Source organism: Apostichopus japonicus, chromosome 3, assembly GCF_037975245.1.
Source record: "Apostichopus japonicus isolate 1M-3 chromosome 3, ASM3797524v1, whole genome shotgun sequence".
In the NCBI taxonomy this organism is placed as follows: Eukaryota; Metazoa; Echinodermata; class Holothuroidea; order Aspidochirotida; family Stichopodidae; genus Apostichopus; species Apostichopus japonicus.
In genome coordinates this window covers 28,783,660-28,800,276 of record NC_092563.1, presented here as the reverse complement: position 1 = coordinate 28,800,276, position 16,617 = coordinate 28,783,660, and the positions used below count along the sequence as shown (strand labels likewise).

Here is a 16,617-nt window from a genome sequence, read left to right as displayed (position 1 = left end):
CTTGATTTGTGTACAGTCTATATGGCATTTGTACCAGGGAGTTGTACCAACGCAAAGTCTTGAATCTATATTTAGCAACGGCTCATAACTAAACCTGCATCTCTGATTGGTTGAATTCAAACTAGTGGGTTTGGGAACTGAATGCGATTAATTTTGTATGTGGAATACTCGCCAATTAACGTTTTTGGCAGGGAAAAACTTGGCTAATATCTTAATTTGCTGTTTTGTGATTTGATGTATGTAAAAATCTCGATGGACATGTCAAAAAAGTAGAAAACGGAGACCAAACGCAAAATGCTCATGAATAAACATACTATTCACTGATTGGTGGAATTCAAACTAGTGGATTTGGAGATATGAAAACTTTGTCGAGGACACTTTTACTCGTTATCGATATAAATCGTTAATTACTCGCTAATTAACGCTCTTGGCAGGATGAAACTTGGATGGTATCTTAGTTTGCTGTTTTATGATTGATACATGTAAAAAAATCGATGCACATGTTAAAAAGGTGGAAAAAAGCGACTCAACGCAAAATGCTGCTTTAAGTAGAATTAATTCTACTTTAAGTAGAAAACAATTAAGCTTAAGTGAAATGAATTGCACTTAAGTAAAATTGCATTTTACTTAAGCTTAATTGTATTCCACTTAAGTGGAATTCATATTAGCTTAAGTTCAAACGGTTTTTGTCTACATCGTATTTTACTTAAGTAAAATACAATTCTACTTAAGTAAAATACAATTCTGCTTAAGTAAAATTCAATTCTACTTAAGTAAAATGCAATTCTGCTTAAGTAAAATTCAATTCTACTTAAGTAAAATGCTATTCTACTTAAGCAAAATGGCTTTTCAATTTCACTTAAGCTAAATTGCATTTTACTTAAGTGAAATAGAATTACGCTTAAGTGAAATGTGATTGGTCAATCTATTTCACTTAAGTAAAATGCAATTTAGCTTTAGTAAAATGTGATTGGTCAATCAGTATATGCTACTCATTGCGTCACTGTACTTGCCGCGAAGTCCGACTCTGTATACTATTTTAGGTACCTCACCACGTGTTCATCCGCTCAATAGGTTTACCATTGTCAGAAAAGAGGTAAAAGTACCTAACGTAAAGCTTCCTTAAGCATGTTATCATTTACTGTCATCGTTTTTTTCTGCCTTTATATGAAAGAGCATAATTTTAAGTACAGATGGTGTGAAAATAGGGAGGATCGAAGGTGATATAAACCATTTTAAAAATCCTTGGTTAAATGTTGATATTACTACGAACGAGCATATGGAAGGGTTCAGTGTGATAAACTTGCTCCTCTTCTAGCTCATAATCTAAACGGTCATGATCGGGAAGTTTGCAAGTGCCATGATAGGCCACTAGAACACATCAGCTATCATGTGGTAGGTAGGATATACCAGATGAAAACTTCTATCTATGCTTTGGCAGGTCTTGAAAGTGATGAGATTAGTGTGTAAGTCAATGGAACAATTAATTGTGCTGCGAGACCTATAGAGTTACGTTCAAGACGTACTAGTTACGTAACCATTTGCGGCCATTCCCCATTCTGCGATACTTATGCAGCTTTCGTTGTGTATATACGAACATAACACCATACTTAGCAAATGAAGCAAAGCTTTGTTTATCACTGAGTCTGAACGTTAGACATTTGGTAAATGCAGCCAGCCAATAAATCGTTGCAAACTGTTGCTGATGCAGTTGGAAAAACACTTTTGAGGGCAAGGGAACGACTACAACACGACATACCACCAATCAGTGGTACTAGTAGTAGAAGTATCACAAGGCATTGTACCATGCATGTAAACATTGCCCCCAGACCAACCACTTCTCCGCACGAGGTAAATGTTATAACGGCTTGCCGTATCCTTCAATTCCACTTAAGCTAAATTGTATTTTACTTAAGTAGAATTGAATTTTACTTAAGTAAAATGCAATTGTATTCTACTTAAGTAAAATACAATTCTACTTAAGTAGAATACAATTTAGCTAAAGTTAAATTCAATTTCACTTAAGCTTAATTGTATTCTACTTAAGTAAAATACAATTTTACTTAAGTAAAATGCATTTAGCTTAAGTGAAAAAGAATGACACTTTTACTTAAGCTAAATTAAATTTTACTGAAGTAGAATTGTTTTTTACTTAAGGAGAATACAATTAAGCTTAAGTGAAATTGAATTTAACTTAAGCTTAAAAGAAAGTGGTAATTTTACTTAAGTGGAATACAATTAAACTTAAGTAAAATGCAATTCTACTTAAGTGCAATTCATTTCACTTAAGCTTAATTGTATTCTACTTAAGTGGGATTAATTCTACTTAAGTAGAATAGAGAGGTAAATGTTAAAACGGCTTGCCATACGTGCACGGTTGAGATCACAATTTTCAATACAGATGTGCTTTACAACACAATGAGGTCCAGACACCTGCTGATGGATCGAAAGTAGACAATTGTTGGCATGGCTAACCCGGGCCGATTTCTTTGTGCGGTATTGTATTAATTGATCGAATTTTTAAATTCTTTAATATATATCGGGGTTTCGATGGGGCTTATTAAAGGCGGACTATTTTATCTCGATATTGGCTGTTTTGTCGAAATTTCTACTTTTCCCTTTGACATTGCGTAGTTTTCCTCCTCGAACAGTCGATTAATTGTATATGTGCATAGGCGTAGGAGGCGGGGGGGGGGCGGGGCTGGGGGGCCGCTGCCCCCAACCAATTTTTTTGGTGAAAATTCGGGCAATATGCTTAGAATTTTTCGGGCACCTACTGGAAGATTAATAATTTGCAATGTGTTTTTCATTTTTTGGGGTGAAAATTCGGCAATATGCTGAGAATTATTCGGGCATCTACTGAAAGAATAATAATTTGCAATGTGTTTTTCAATATTTTGGTGAAAATTCGGGCAATATGCTGAGAATTTTTTCGGGCACCTACTGAAAGAATAATAATTTGCATTTTTTCCCCATTTTTTGGGGTGAAAATTTGGGCAATATGCTGAGAATTTTGCGTGCACCTACCAGTGGCGGAGCGTCCATACAGTCAAAGGGGCGGATGCCCCCTGACGGACTCAAATGGACTGCTGGCGCCCTTTCAGCTTATTACCACTTTTTACTTATTCGCGATTATTGACTTTTTTATTGCGCTCTCAAATACCTATTGACATTTGTCACATTTTGTTGGTGCAATTTTCTGACAAATGGCGATGACACCTATTTATTCTTCGTTTATCTGCAAATTAGCAAGGCCCGGAAAGGGTCATTTCCGGCGATCTAGGGAGTAACTTTACTCAAAAAATTTCTGTACGCTCCGCGCCAACCTGTGGTGGCGCTTCGCTTAGATAGTGTCAAAAGCGCCCCTACAAACTATTCTCCCCCGCCCCCCGACCAATACCCCCTAGCTCCGCCACTGGCACCTAGTGAAAGATGAAGAATTTGCAATGTGTTTTTCAATGGTTAAACTTATATTATTATTATTATCATTATTGTTGTAACGACTTCCCGAATAATTCTAACCAATATGGAAGGGTAATAACACGGAAAATGGTTTTATGTTATTGGCAGGATGTAATAACTGATGGATGCCTATATGATATGCACATTAACATGTGGAACGCGCACGGAGCGCGCGAAAAAATTTTGGTTATATTTTTCGGGCAAGTCGTTACAGCCCCCCCCCCCCTCCAAATCAAATGAGGCTCCTACGCCTACATGTATACTGTGTGGAGATTAAAATTTTGACATGATGTTTTGTCGTCTAAATGTTTCTAAAGCAAGGGGCGTAGGAACCGGGGGGATGGGAGTGGCGCCAGCCCCCCCCCAGCGAAAAATTATGGGGGGGGGGGGCGGAAGTATCATTCCGCCCCCCCCCCCCCCCCGCTTCGCAAGTCAGAAAACCCCTTTTTCATTTCCAAATGAGAAAAAAATCTCATTTGGAGCACCAAATTGCATCTAAGGCCAGGTGAAAATGCAAAATTATTTACAAAATGGAGTGGGTGTTGAAGTGTGCTATATTGCACCAAATTGCATCTGAGGCCACCTGGAAATGCCCCCTCCCCTTAGACCCCTCCCCAGGCCGGCCATCAGTCTTCAGCCCCCCCCCCCCCCCCCCACTCAGAAGTACCTTCCTACGCCACTGTTCTAAAGCTTCTGGACCTGATGCAATCCATCCGTATTTGTTGAAGACTTTTGCACACCATTTCTGCGTTCCATTCTCATTGGGTTTTAGTAAATTTATGAATGAAGGTTATGTTTAGGGATGCACCGGATCCAAATTTTTGGATCCGGCTGGAACCGGATTTTGCCGGAAAGTACATGAAATCCGGCCGGATAAAATCCGGAACCGGAACCGGATTTTTTCATTACACAAAAGAAAACCATTAATAAGAAGTAGAAGTATGAAACAAGGAGCAAATCTTAGGTGAGGTATACGCATATTAAGGTGAAATTAAGACCCCATTTATGAGATTAAATATGACTTGAAGTGGTGTATTCTACATTCTTTAATAAAATAAGTTCGTCAGACCATTGAGAAAATTAAATTAAACATGTTAAACCTAATTTTTCCTTACTTTGAATGTTTTTATTAATTTTTGGAAATAGTTTACATTGATTTAAGTTAATACCAACACCTTTTAAATGAATAATTCAGGCCAGATTTTGAAAAAGATCTGGCCAGATTTTGAAAAAGATCCGGCCGGATTTTGAAAAATATCCGGCCGGAACCGGATAATTGCTCACTATCCGGCCGGATAGTCCGGCCGGACCGGATATCCGGTGCATCCCTAGTTGTGTTCCTAAGGACTGGAGATGTGCCAATATTACCCCAATTTCCAAGAAGGGTGATAAGTCTAAGCACTGTATTATAGGCCCGCTAGTATCACTAGTGTTGTTTGTAAGGTCATGAAGTCTATTGTTAAAAAGTCTATGGTCAGTGACTTCAGCAGTAAGTCTTTGATCAGAGAGTCTCAACATGGCTTTAGTCAAAAAAGGTCTTGTCTCACTAATATTCTTGAGTTTATGGAAGTAGGCTAACAAGCTGACTAAATATAGGCAGAAGTCTGTAGATGTTGTGTTTCTGGATTTTCAGAAGGCCTTTGATAAAGTTCCCCACCAGCGTCTTTCACTTAGGCTGAAGAGTATGTATGGGTGTCAATGGGAATTTTCTCTCTTGGATCGAGAATTGGCTTGGTAATAGCATGGAGCTATACCTCCATGGTAATATGAAACAGAGGGTGGTAATTAAAGGCTGCGCTTTTTCTTGGCAGGACGTTACTAGTGGGGTCTACTTTGGGTCCGTTGTTTGTTGCCTATATAAATGACATCGACGGAGATATTTTGTGCACAGCTAAAAAGTTTGCTGATGACACCAAATTGTATTCTGAGGTCTCTTCCAAAAGCGATTCTGAGAAATTTCAAACGGATTTTGAATAAAGTTTTTTCCTGGTCTCGGGGACGGCAAATGCCTTTTAACATTGATATATGCAAGGTGATGTCATATTGGTAGTATAGTAACCAAAAGTATACCTATAATCTTAATGGTATGGAGTAACAGGAGGTCTTTGTTGAAAGAGACCTATAGGTATCTACATTGACTCATCTCTGCAACCTTCTAAATATTGTCCTGAAGCTGCTAAAAGAGGTAATAGGGTTTTAGGTATGATCAAGAGGAACTTCACTTTTCTGAAAGAGGCTTACTTACTTATGTCTAGTATTACGCTGTTTCCACCGTAAGGTGCTTCAGCAAGCCAGGGGCGAAAGCCCCTGGCCGGTAAAAATTAGACTCCAAGGTTTGAGAGAACTGTAAATTTTGAGATTATGGAAATATGAACTTTGTGGGCCGGGTCGGAGAAACATGACAGGACGCTGACAAGGAGGAAAGGTACATGAACGGGATGATTGGTTCTTCGGATGGTTCGGACGGACGTCACAGAGGATACGATTTGAAGGTGATGTAGCTGGAAACTTTTGGCTGGTTTTTGTGAAGGAATTAAATGACTTCTGAGAGTTGGGGGTCCCAAATTTCCAGATCCAGGCCGGTGAGTGGACTTGCATCAAGGACGAACGGTGTTTGTTTCAGCTGATTCTTGGTGAATTGGTGTAGGAACTGCGACTCTGTCTAGGAATTTATCCCTTAGTTGGTTTAATCTTTCGATGGCTGATGGAATGTCGGGGATGGCTGTTATTGTTTCACTGTCTGTGTCCTGTGACATGTGGTAGGCTATTCTGCATGCTCTGCGTTCTGAAAGAGGACATATAGTTAGGCTTTATAAGCAGTTGCAGTGGTTAGGCCTCATCTGGAGTATGCTGTGCAGGCTTGGAACCCATATTTTGCTAAAGGATAAGGAAGTAATTGAAAAGGTCCAGAGGAGGGCCCTACTAGGATGATTAGTTCCATAAAGAATACATTCTTAAGGAACATGTTCCTTATCATAGGCGGTTACACTGTTGAATCTCACCACATTGGAGCTTATAAGGTTACGTGGTCATGACTTGATTCAGGTTTACAAGATTGTGTATGGTTTTGACAATTTATCCTTCACTGACTTTTTCATGTTTGCTAATAGTAGTTGTACCAGAGGTCATTGTCTTAAACTCCAAAAGTCTCAAAGTAGGATTAGTATTCGGCATAACTGTTTTTCTACTAGGGTTGTGAATGAGTGGAACGGTTTGCCTGAGAAAGTTGTACTTGCAAGTTATGTGAATGGGTTTAAGAATGTTTTGGACAAGCACTTTAAGCATTGTAATCGGGTCTGCACTCTTAAAACGTTGGGCAAAAATTTGTTGGGTAGAGATGTTTTAAGGAATTGTTGGTTAATTCTTTAACCATTATGGGTAAAATGGTGTTGGAAACATTTATCCAACGTTTATCCTGTATATATACGAGTCCATTTGCCCAACGTCTGGGCAATGTTCCCGCCAAAATATTGTCGTACAATTCGCACTGCAATGTGATCATTGCGTACGTACATCCGTATAATAACTACGCTGGCGTACTAGTGAAGGCATGTTGCGCGCTGCGACGTGATAACAGCACACTTCTACTAGATACGGTACATACGATCGAATTGCAATAGAATATTCTTGAGTATATTCATGAGTATATTTTGAATTATGTCTTTCTCGTCGCCGGTTGATGATGGTGATGTGTTGACACTTTCAACGAAGTTGGGGGTAGAAGACTTGAAGGAATCATTTGAAGGTATAGTATAATGTATTCATACCCCCAAACGGATTGGCTAGTATTACTTGGCCTAGCCTAACGTTAGGATGTGTCCATCTACAGACTTGGAAATAACCAAACGTTAGGTCAACAGTATATATTGTGTTCGTAGCCCAGACTAGCCCGTGCGTAGGCCAGGCCTAACTCTGCTGCACAAGATAGAGCGCGCTTTGTGTGTACGTTAGGCTACGGAGGTATAGCGTTATGCTTGTGTTTGGCGTGGGATAAGTAATGTTGATGACACTTGACAGTCCTAGTCTCACATTTGTCAGTTTTCAGAGCAAAGTTAAGAAAACTATTAAGATGTCACTAAGGATAGGCCTAACTTAGTCCACTTCATACTAGCTTGCAGGAAATTGTTTTGGAAAACTTAGTTTGAGTGTCATATATTACTTAGGCCTACAGTACTATTACAAATATAGTTGTGTCATATATTACAAATATAACTTAAATAAATGCTAGTATTGCCTGGGTTATATTGATCACATTTGTATAAATAAAATAGTTTCTCGTCCTAACTGTTCAGAAAAGTGAGGGTGAAGGCAATTAACCTACAGAGAGTGTGGTAAAAATTTGGGTAAATTGGTTGTTCAAATTTGAAAATTAAAAAAGGGAAGGAAATTGACCCAGTGGGCAAAAGGATGTAGGCAGGACAAGAAACTACTAATTTATACCTCGCCATAGTATTACAAATGTTTATTTTTATTGGGGGTCACAATATTCAAAAATTTATGGTTTAAGTGTAGATCCTACGTCTGCAAAATTTCCACAAAACTAGTACAGTAGGCGTATCTGTAGGCCCGAGACTATGTGATCAGAAAGACAAGATATTGACATGTAAAAATATGTCTCCTTCTATCATTTTCTTTTTTCAGGTATAAATGAATTGAGTGATAAAACTTAAAGGGGCCTATGCTAAGGCTAGGTGTATGCATTTATCCACAATTTTAAACCATAATGAACTTTTGATGACCTCTTGGTTTGGTTAACCAAGTTGTGTGGCATAATAAAAAAATTGTTTGGTAATTTTTCATTGATATATTTCAATTTCCAATCCCAGCCGTGTCATACCAAAACTGTTATGCATGTTGATGTCTCGCTTGACCTTCACTGCAGAGTCTAAGTATTTGGTTGAGGAAAAACTAGTAAGATTACTGTAATGTATGAATGTTCAAAGTTGCTACATGAAATTAATACTAAAATGGGATCATGGCCAAAAGGTTATTCTCAATCTGTTTAAAGTTGCAAAGTCACTTATTTTATGAATGTGAATTTACACCTATTATGAGAGAAAATATCTTGTGCTTCATGTGACGGAAATTCCAGGTTCTCATAATTTGTCTAATCTGGAATCTGGTCAGAGATGCTGTTACAGTAGCTGTGTGTGCTCAGCAGTTACATTCTTTCTTGTCCTGTCTAACTAAGGTTAGTACTACTTAGTAAAAAGGTGTCACATCCTGCATTGCATTTTCTTTGATTTGAAATGTCCCTGTCACAGATAGGAATAAATTACAGTCACAATCAGGAATAAATGGTACCTTTTCTTTTATACCTGTAGGAGGATGTTGCCATAGAAGAATACGCAAAGGACTATCGATGTGGACATGACGCCACAGCCCTTTGAAGTGTGCAGAGGCACCCACCTAACACCATCCCAGGCCTATGTTATTCTCAAGAGACATGCTCTGCCACAACCATCCCTACTGAAAGCAATAGGTGTTTGCTTTAAAGGGTGTGAAGACTCGCGCAAAAAGAAACGTCTAATGCCGGTAATCTGGCCTAGTTTCGAATGAGGTGTAACAGAAGTGTTAGGAACCACCATCGATCCCAGAAAATACACACACAGCTCGCTACCGTCGGTAATTAGACACTAGTATACAGTCAGTACATACAGCTGTGGTCATTACCCACAGCAGTGTATAAACGATACAGCGATGGACATCTCAGGTCCAGCTAAAGATAAAAACGTATCACGTTTTATTACTGTACTGTCTGCATTTTGTAGCGACACGAACAACATGTCACTTGCAAGCAACTAAAGTTAATTTTTCAGATGGCCGCACTCGGTTTGGGGCGAGTCTTTAATGCATAAGGCAGTGTATATTTTCGATATTGAATTCCAGCAACATTGCAAGCTGACATGGAAGTTTCTTCAAACCTTCATATACGAATTCTTGGACGCAAACATTTCAAGCAGCATCAGAGATCTTATGGCATTTATTTCTTCCAAGCAATGACTTTTCAGTGTACTGGATAGTTTAATCTGTTTGTTACAGTTTTTCTTCAAAAAAAAAGTTATGACTTACTTCTTGGATCCGAACCTTGCTGCTTTTACTCATTTCATTGGTTCAATAATTAAGTTGGTTTTTGTAACTTAAAATTCTTTTACTTCTTTGCATGTTATCATTTTTCATAAACATGCACTGACTGTATGTGTCTTTATGTGAAACTTTACTTACATATGACTTGAAATGTTTGTATACGTTTGCTTATAAAATTCATCCTATCATTTTTTCGATAACATGTACACATTGATGTTGTTTGATCCTACTTATGACAGAGTTGAGGGTCTTTTTTTAAGACAAATGTACAGATCTGACTATTCTTGAGAAGGGATACAGGCAAACAGAAATTTACACTTTAACTACAAGGGCTAGATTTCAAACAGTTTTGTGATTGTCATGCTGTTTCATGCTATATGCAATGTTTAACATTAAAATAAGTTTTATAATGAGAACTGGTTAGGGATTCATATTTGATATGTGTGAAAATTCCTAGGTGCCTGTGATCTTAGATATGTTTACAATGTGCATTGGCTTGAAGAATTAGGTAAACCTGCACCATCATTGACCTTTCCTTTTATTTCTGTAAATTTCATATCATTATACTTACAAATTGTGCTCAAATTACAACAATTGAGACATTAAAGACATATGAGAGGTTTGTTTGTGTGATACCATGTGTGTTCCATTCAAGTCAGTTTGCATTGTATAGGTAATATGTTTAAAAAAGAAGAATATGTTATAGCTGCACAAGACTGCTTATGTTGGGATTTAACCATTGATATATCATAAATAGTCCTCCTTTTCTAACATTGAGCCATATTTGTTTCCACTACTCGTTATATCTATATAATTATCATGATATAATTATGAGGACTTGCCATTTCCTGTTGAACTTCTTGCTTCTGTGCTCAAATTTCTTAGCACTTAATGGAGTGTGTAATGAAAGCAATCACCTATAACTGCTAAAAAGGGCTCAGCTGTAAACAACACTTGTTACAAATTGGTCAGTGGGCAAGAACCAAACAATGTTGTGTATGTTAAGGTTAATTCTATCCATGAAGAGAATAACTTGTAGTTTCATGATGAACTTGTAAGTCAATATTCATGTTCCAAGTCCTAAAGCAAATTTGCAAAGCATATATTGATACATTTTCATGATGAACATATTGACACAATATGATATAAAGTAAGTTAATAGATTACTGCAATCAACAATACCATGTTGCTAAATTTTGTGAAACCATTTTATGTGTTGTTAGTTCTAGTGAAGCTTTTTGAAGCTGTTTTCATCAATAAAATGAGAATTTAATACTATTTTATGTGTTAATATTTTAAAACCCTAGTGTACTTTTCATTCATCCACCAATATTGGGTAACAAATTGCCCAATTTAACTGTATCAATCAACCAACATTGGGTAAAATCACTCAAATAAAATTTGATTCATTAACCAATGTTGGGTATCAAATTAACCAACTAATTGTAACAATCAACCAACATTGAGTAAAAACAATCCAATACAATTTCATTCATTGACCAATCTTGGGCAACAAATTGACCAACTAACTTTATGGATTAACCAATAATGGGTAAAATAATTTACCCAACTACATGGTAAATGCATTACCCAACTGCTGTTGGGCAAACTTTGCCCATTTTTTGAGCGGTTACATATGTACCCAGTGTTGGTTGAAAGTTGGTCAATATTTTTACCCAACTTTTTAAGAGTGTGAGTGTTTGTGTCTTCAGTTTTTTCCCCTCTCCTATATAGGGTCCTTGATTGGGACTTGAGTGTCCCTCCTGATCCTTTTTTTACCCCTACTAAACTAAACTAAACTATCTCGAAAATCAGAAGATTTTGTCTTAAAATATTCGACTTTTGTAATTCGACTTTTGCCCTTCATATTGTGATTATTTTGACAAAAATTCTACTTGAACCACAGACTTTTGAACGTTTCATTTTTCAAGTTTCCATACTGCAAGGATTTTCACAAAACTTTCAGGTACTACGGGCAAAAAAAAAATCGTTGTTTGCTGATGGAAACGATTCAGGTAAATGATTATGCAATGCCACGGGGAAGGTGTCGGGGCGACAACTATATACCCCGCCTCTTCCTCCTGATTCTCCAAGTAAGCATGTTAGTGAAGAATCTCGTATCAGATGTTGGGAATGTCCTTTGTACCACACTGTGGGATAGAGTTTTAAAGGCTATCTGGTATCAGACATCTAAGAGAGTTAAATGATATTTTGCAAGAATTCATTAATTTACGGGCTTTAAGAATAGTCTCTCAGCTAACAACAATATGGCAACCTATGTGTTTTTGTGGACACCTCAACAGGCTGAACTTGTTCTCAGAACGCATGATCAATGGTGCGGTACGTTTGCTAACGCTAGCCAACGACAGAGCAGTATTTAGACCACATTTCTGTGACATAGACATACATATGGAACGCCGAAAGGGAAACGTAATATGTTGTTTACTTTTAGCTGCCATTTATCATGTTGTTGTCTCTTTTTATGTTGTTGTCTCCTTCAGTGTTGTTGTCTCCTTCAATGTTGTTGTCCAAATGAGACGTCAACATGTAGGAGACAACAACACTGAAGGAGACAACAACATAAAAGGAGAGAACAACATCAAGCGAGACAACAACATGATAACAGACAGCATAGAAGTAAACAACATAACACAATGCCGTTTCGGCGTTCCATACATATATGGCTCTGGGCAACGATTTTGCGAAAGGCGCAACATGTCACTTCAGCTCGCTATAGGCGCGGCTGACTAGATTTCTAACACGCTGAAGGGCAAACGCGCGCAGACGGATCACATATCATGAGATTTCCATAAGAGGATAGGAACGAACCACTTTACTACAAAAGTGATAAGTACTTTGCAGTCTCCTTGTATGCTTTTCATTTAAAGTAGTTTGTGGTAGGACTCTGTTTTCCTGATATAAAAGCAAGAATGGTCAGATATTTGTCTTAAATAGTAAACCGATTGATAAAAACCCTTTAAAATAGATCCCTCATTAGCATAGTTACGCGTAAGAATACTTTCGCGCGACTAGTTGCAAATAATTTGAAACACGCTAGGCCGGTTGTCTGCGCGGCTTCAACCCAATGCTAAATTCAACCGTTACGCGTTATACAGAACACTGCTGCAACGGAGTTCAGTTCCATTTGAAAGCCTACGAGCAAAATTTGGTTTCCAAGCCCACAAAATGCGTGAAATCGTCCATATCCAAGCAGGCCAATGCGGCAACCAAATTGGTGCCAAGGTAAATGTTTACGTAATTATCGATAGTTTCAACCCTATTCTGTCATTCATCTTACTCCGACGAGACTTGTTGTAACTTGTAAGGTTAGGCTCACTGGTCCTAGTAGTAGCATGGTGACTTCGAAGTTCGGACACTTAAGACTTAAAACACCCCAAAACTAATCATCTGGTATAAATCATTTGAAAATATACTTCATAAGGTGGGAGAATTTTGTTATAGTACGATACACGGCCAAACTTTCTTTCCTGCAAACTGTTTTCACGTTGTTTTCCAAGAAGATTCTTCGTGATTGTGGAACTGGTATTTCTTTGCTAGAGTATTGTGAAGTTCGGACACGCAACCCACAGTGTGGCGCTGGTGAAAAAATTGGTGGCGCAGTTGCTCTTTCAGTAATTATAACAGACTTCATAGATCTTCGTCATTTTATTGACAAATATGTAAGTAATTTCTTGCACGCGGGTCATTTTGGAGAGAAAATAACTGTAGCTTCGTACATTTTGGTGAAATTTGACTCTTCCTGTAGATTTTCATGGTGAAATCGTGTATTTCTTAGGGTGTCCGAACCTCGCAGTATGCCGAACTTCGCAATACTGACTATACTAGTAGTAGTAGCATAACGAATAACGGTCATCGGGGTCAAGGTCGTCATCCCAGTTCCTACTGTACTACTGTGTATTTCTAGTAATAGCACAATGTATCGTAAGCTTTCGTACCCAACGTACCTTACCGTTACTCGTTAGTTTAAAGATGTGACTTTCGTCTAAGTTGCGGTAGGCTAGGGTTAGCCTAACGTAGTTCTTGTAGGCTACTTAAGTTAGAATAACTTAGTTGTAACTTGTACTTGTAGGCAAAGCCTAACCCTAGTGAACTTGAAGGAAACAAGCCTGATGTCAAAGCCTAGGGACCAAGTTACAAATTTGTTTTATATTTTCTTTTTAAAATGTAAGGTAGGCTACAGTCAACATTCTTCTTTAAAATTGAGATGTGTTAACAATATGGCTCACTCAGGACACTAGTATTAGGCCTTTATCTAGGTTAGGCCTAACATTTAAAGGTATGTTGTTGGCCCCAAATATGCTAGAATTTCAAATATGGTCACCTTTGGTCCAAATTCTTAAACTGTTTTTATTACAACCTTTGAGGAAATTTTCCTCACTGGAACATTCAGTCATCTTGTGTGTTCCATAAAAATTGTCTGACATCAAATTGGAGAGTAAAGACCTCCAGGAAAGTTGAAAACTTCTAGCAATTACAGCGTGCTATAATTTGGGGCCTACACTGACCACCTTTAAAGCTATTGGAATTTTGACAACTTCACATGCCCTAACATTAGCCTAAAGCGAAGTTGGAATCCAATCCAAGGGGCCAAATGATAAACAAGTAAACATTAACAAGGAGAAAAGTTTTTGCTGTCAGTTTGGAACTCAGCTATGACATCACAACTGTTTGCTTCAATTTCAGATTCACTAGTGATACAGACTGATAATTTCAAGTCCTGGTCTATCAGTATCCTGAAAACACAATGCCTATGTAGGAGTTGCTAGTATGCAAAATACAAATAAATTATTCTTTGGCTTGATTTAGTAACTTGTAATGGCATCAGCCAGTATCATTTTCCATCAGTTGACATTTGTCTTATCATTTTACTAAATACTTTCTAAATTTAATTTTCCCAAAAGGACAAATTAACTTGGTTCACTTATCATGACCTTTTCATCAGTCCATAGCTGACTAGTTATTCAACTTAAGTTGGGGCAGCAGTAAACTCCGCAAATTTTGGACCAAATGTGTTGCACAGAGAGATGTTTTATTATGTTTATGAAAATGCAAGAGGAGAGAAACTATTGATGTTATGCAAGGAATCATTATAGTTTGATAATTATTTGAATACAAATGAGAGCCCTAATATTCAAACATTTTTGTTGGTGGCCCCAATTTTCCTTTCTTAAGCTTCCCTCAAAATGTTGGCAACCCTAACAACAATATCAACCGCACTTAGAATACCGGTCAAATAGAGCACTGAGTTCAAAAGTTCCTTTCATTATAATCTTTGTAAATGGAATGGTTTGACCATCAGAACTATTTGTTATTCATATCGATTGCACATAATAATTGTCCTTAAATTTGTTTTACATTTCCAATCAATTTTTAACGCCAATTTCCGTTTTTCATTCTTCTGTTTTGGGAGCTTACTTTTGGGAGCTTTTGGAGGCTTACTTTTCTTCCTTCTATTCTTTACAGTTTTGGGAGGTCATCTCTGATGAACATGGCATTGACCCCACTGGTACCTACCACGGTGACTCTGATCTTCAACTGGAGAGGATCAATGTTTACTACAATGAAGCCACAGGAGGGAAGTATGTACCTCGGGCTGTCCTGGTTGATCTGGAGCCAGGCACCATGGACTCTGTAAGGTCTGGACCATTTGGTCAAATTTTCAGACCAGACAATTTTGTATTTGGACAGAGTGGAGCAGGTAACAACTGGGCAAAGGGACATTACACAGAGGGTGCTGAACTAGTTGATTCTGTTTTGGATGTTGTTAGGAAAGAAGCAGAGAGTTGTGATTGTCTTCAGGGATTCCAGCTTACACACTCACTGGGAGGAGGCACTGGATCAGGTATGGGTACACTCCTCATTAGCAAGATCAGAGAAGAGTATCCAGACCGTATCATGAACACCTTCAGTGTTGTACCATCACCTAAAGTATCAGACACAGTTGTAGAGCCATACAATGCCACACTTTCTGTTCACCAACTCGTTGAAAATACAGATGAAACCTATTGTATTGACAATGAAGCTCTCTATGACATCTGCTTCCGTACCCTAAAACTCACCACACCAACATATGGTGACCTCAACCATCTTGTCTCAGCTACTATGAGTGGTGTCACTACCTGTCTGAGATTCCCTGGACAGTTGAACGCTGATCTTAGAAAGCTTGCTGTCAACATGGTACCATTTCCCCGTCTCCACTTCTTCATGCCAGGGTTTGCTCCTCTGACCAGTCGTGGTAGCCAACAATACCGGGCCCTCACTGTTCCAGAGCTGACACAACAAATGTTTGACGCCAAGAACATGATGGCAGCCTGTGATCCTCGTCATGGTCGCTACTTGACTGTTGCAGCAGTGTTCCGTGGTCGTATGTCCATGAAGGAAGTTGATGAGCAGATGTTAAATGTTCAGAACAAGAACAGCAGCTACTTTGTCGAATGGATCCCCAACAATGTCAAGACCGCCGTATGCGACATTCCACCACGTGGACTCAAGATGTCGGCTACATTTATTGGCAACAGCACAGCCATTCAAGAGTTGTTCAAGCGTATCTCAGAGCAGTTCACCGCTATGTTCCGTCGTAAGGCTTTCTTACATTGGTACACCGGTGAAGGCATGGACGAAATGGAATTCACTGAAGCTGAGAGCAACATGAATGACTTGGTGTCTGAATACCAACAATACCAGGATGCAACAGCAGAGGAGGAGGGAGAGTTTGAAGAGGAGGAGGAAGAAGATGAGGCTGCTTAAATCTCCAAAATTTTACAAAATTTGATACTTAAAACTTTCATTGTCTTGTACATTTAAAATATGATATGCTTGTTTGAAATACCAGTGCTTTCATTTTGATACACCAACTAACAGACATCTTTGCAATAACACATTTGTGAGAATAAAACACACCTACAATGAAAAACTGTGTTTGATATCGTCTGATACTAGTGTCCTATGATGTTTTCATGCCACCATAATGTAAATGAATTTGACTTCTTACTACTGTAACTTGTAACCAAATAATCTACTTTCCTTGACGGCAATGTTTAATAAGGG

At 38.3% G+C, this 16,617-nt stretch overlaps 1 protein-coding gene across 1 annotated transcript; it reads left to right on the top strand.

The window, feature by feature from the left end:
* The first annotated feature begins 12,632 nt into the window (after positions 1-12,632).
* On the top strand, positions 12,633-16,483 carry LOC139965753 (tubulin beta chain). Its single transcript, XM_071968437.1, has 2 exons — positions 12,633-12,792; positions 15,034-16,483. Exons 1-2 carry the CDS (start codon positions 12,736-12,738, stop codon positions 16,315-16,317), a joined length of 1,341 nt encoding a protein of 446 aa, XP_071824538.1. The 5' UTR covers positions 12,633-12,735; the 3' UTR covers positions 16,318-16,483.
* The last annotated feature ends 134 nt before the right edge of the window (positions 16,484-16,617 follow it).

Bases quoted from the DNA above. Each gene is read 5' to 3' on its own strand.
- LOC139965753 (XM_071968437.1), top strand. From the start codon at position 12,736: ATGCGTGAAATCGTCCATATCCAAGCAGGCCAATGCGGCAACCAAATT. The intron at 12,793-15,033 runs GTAAATGTTTAC...TATTCTTTACAG, and splicing joins GCAACCAAATTGGTGCCAAG to TTTTGGGAGGTCATCTCTGA.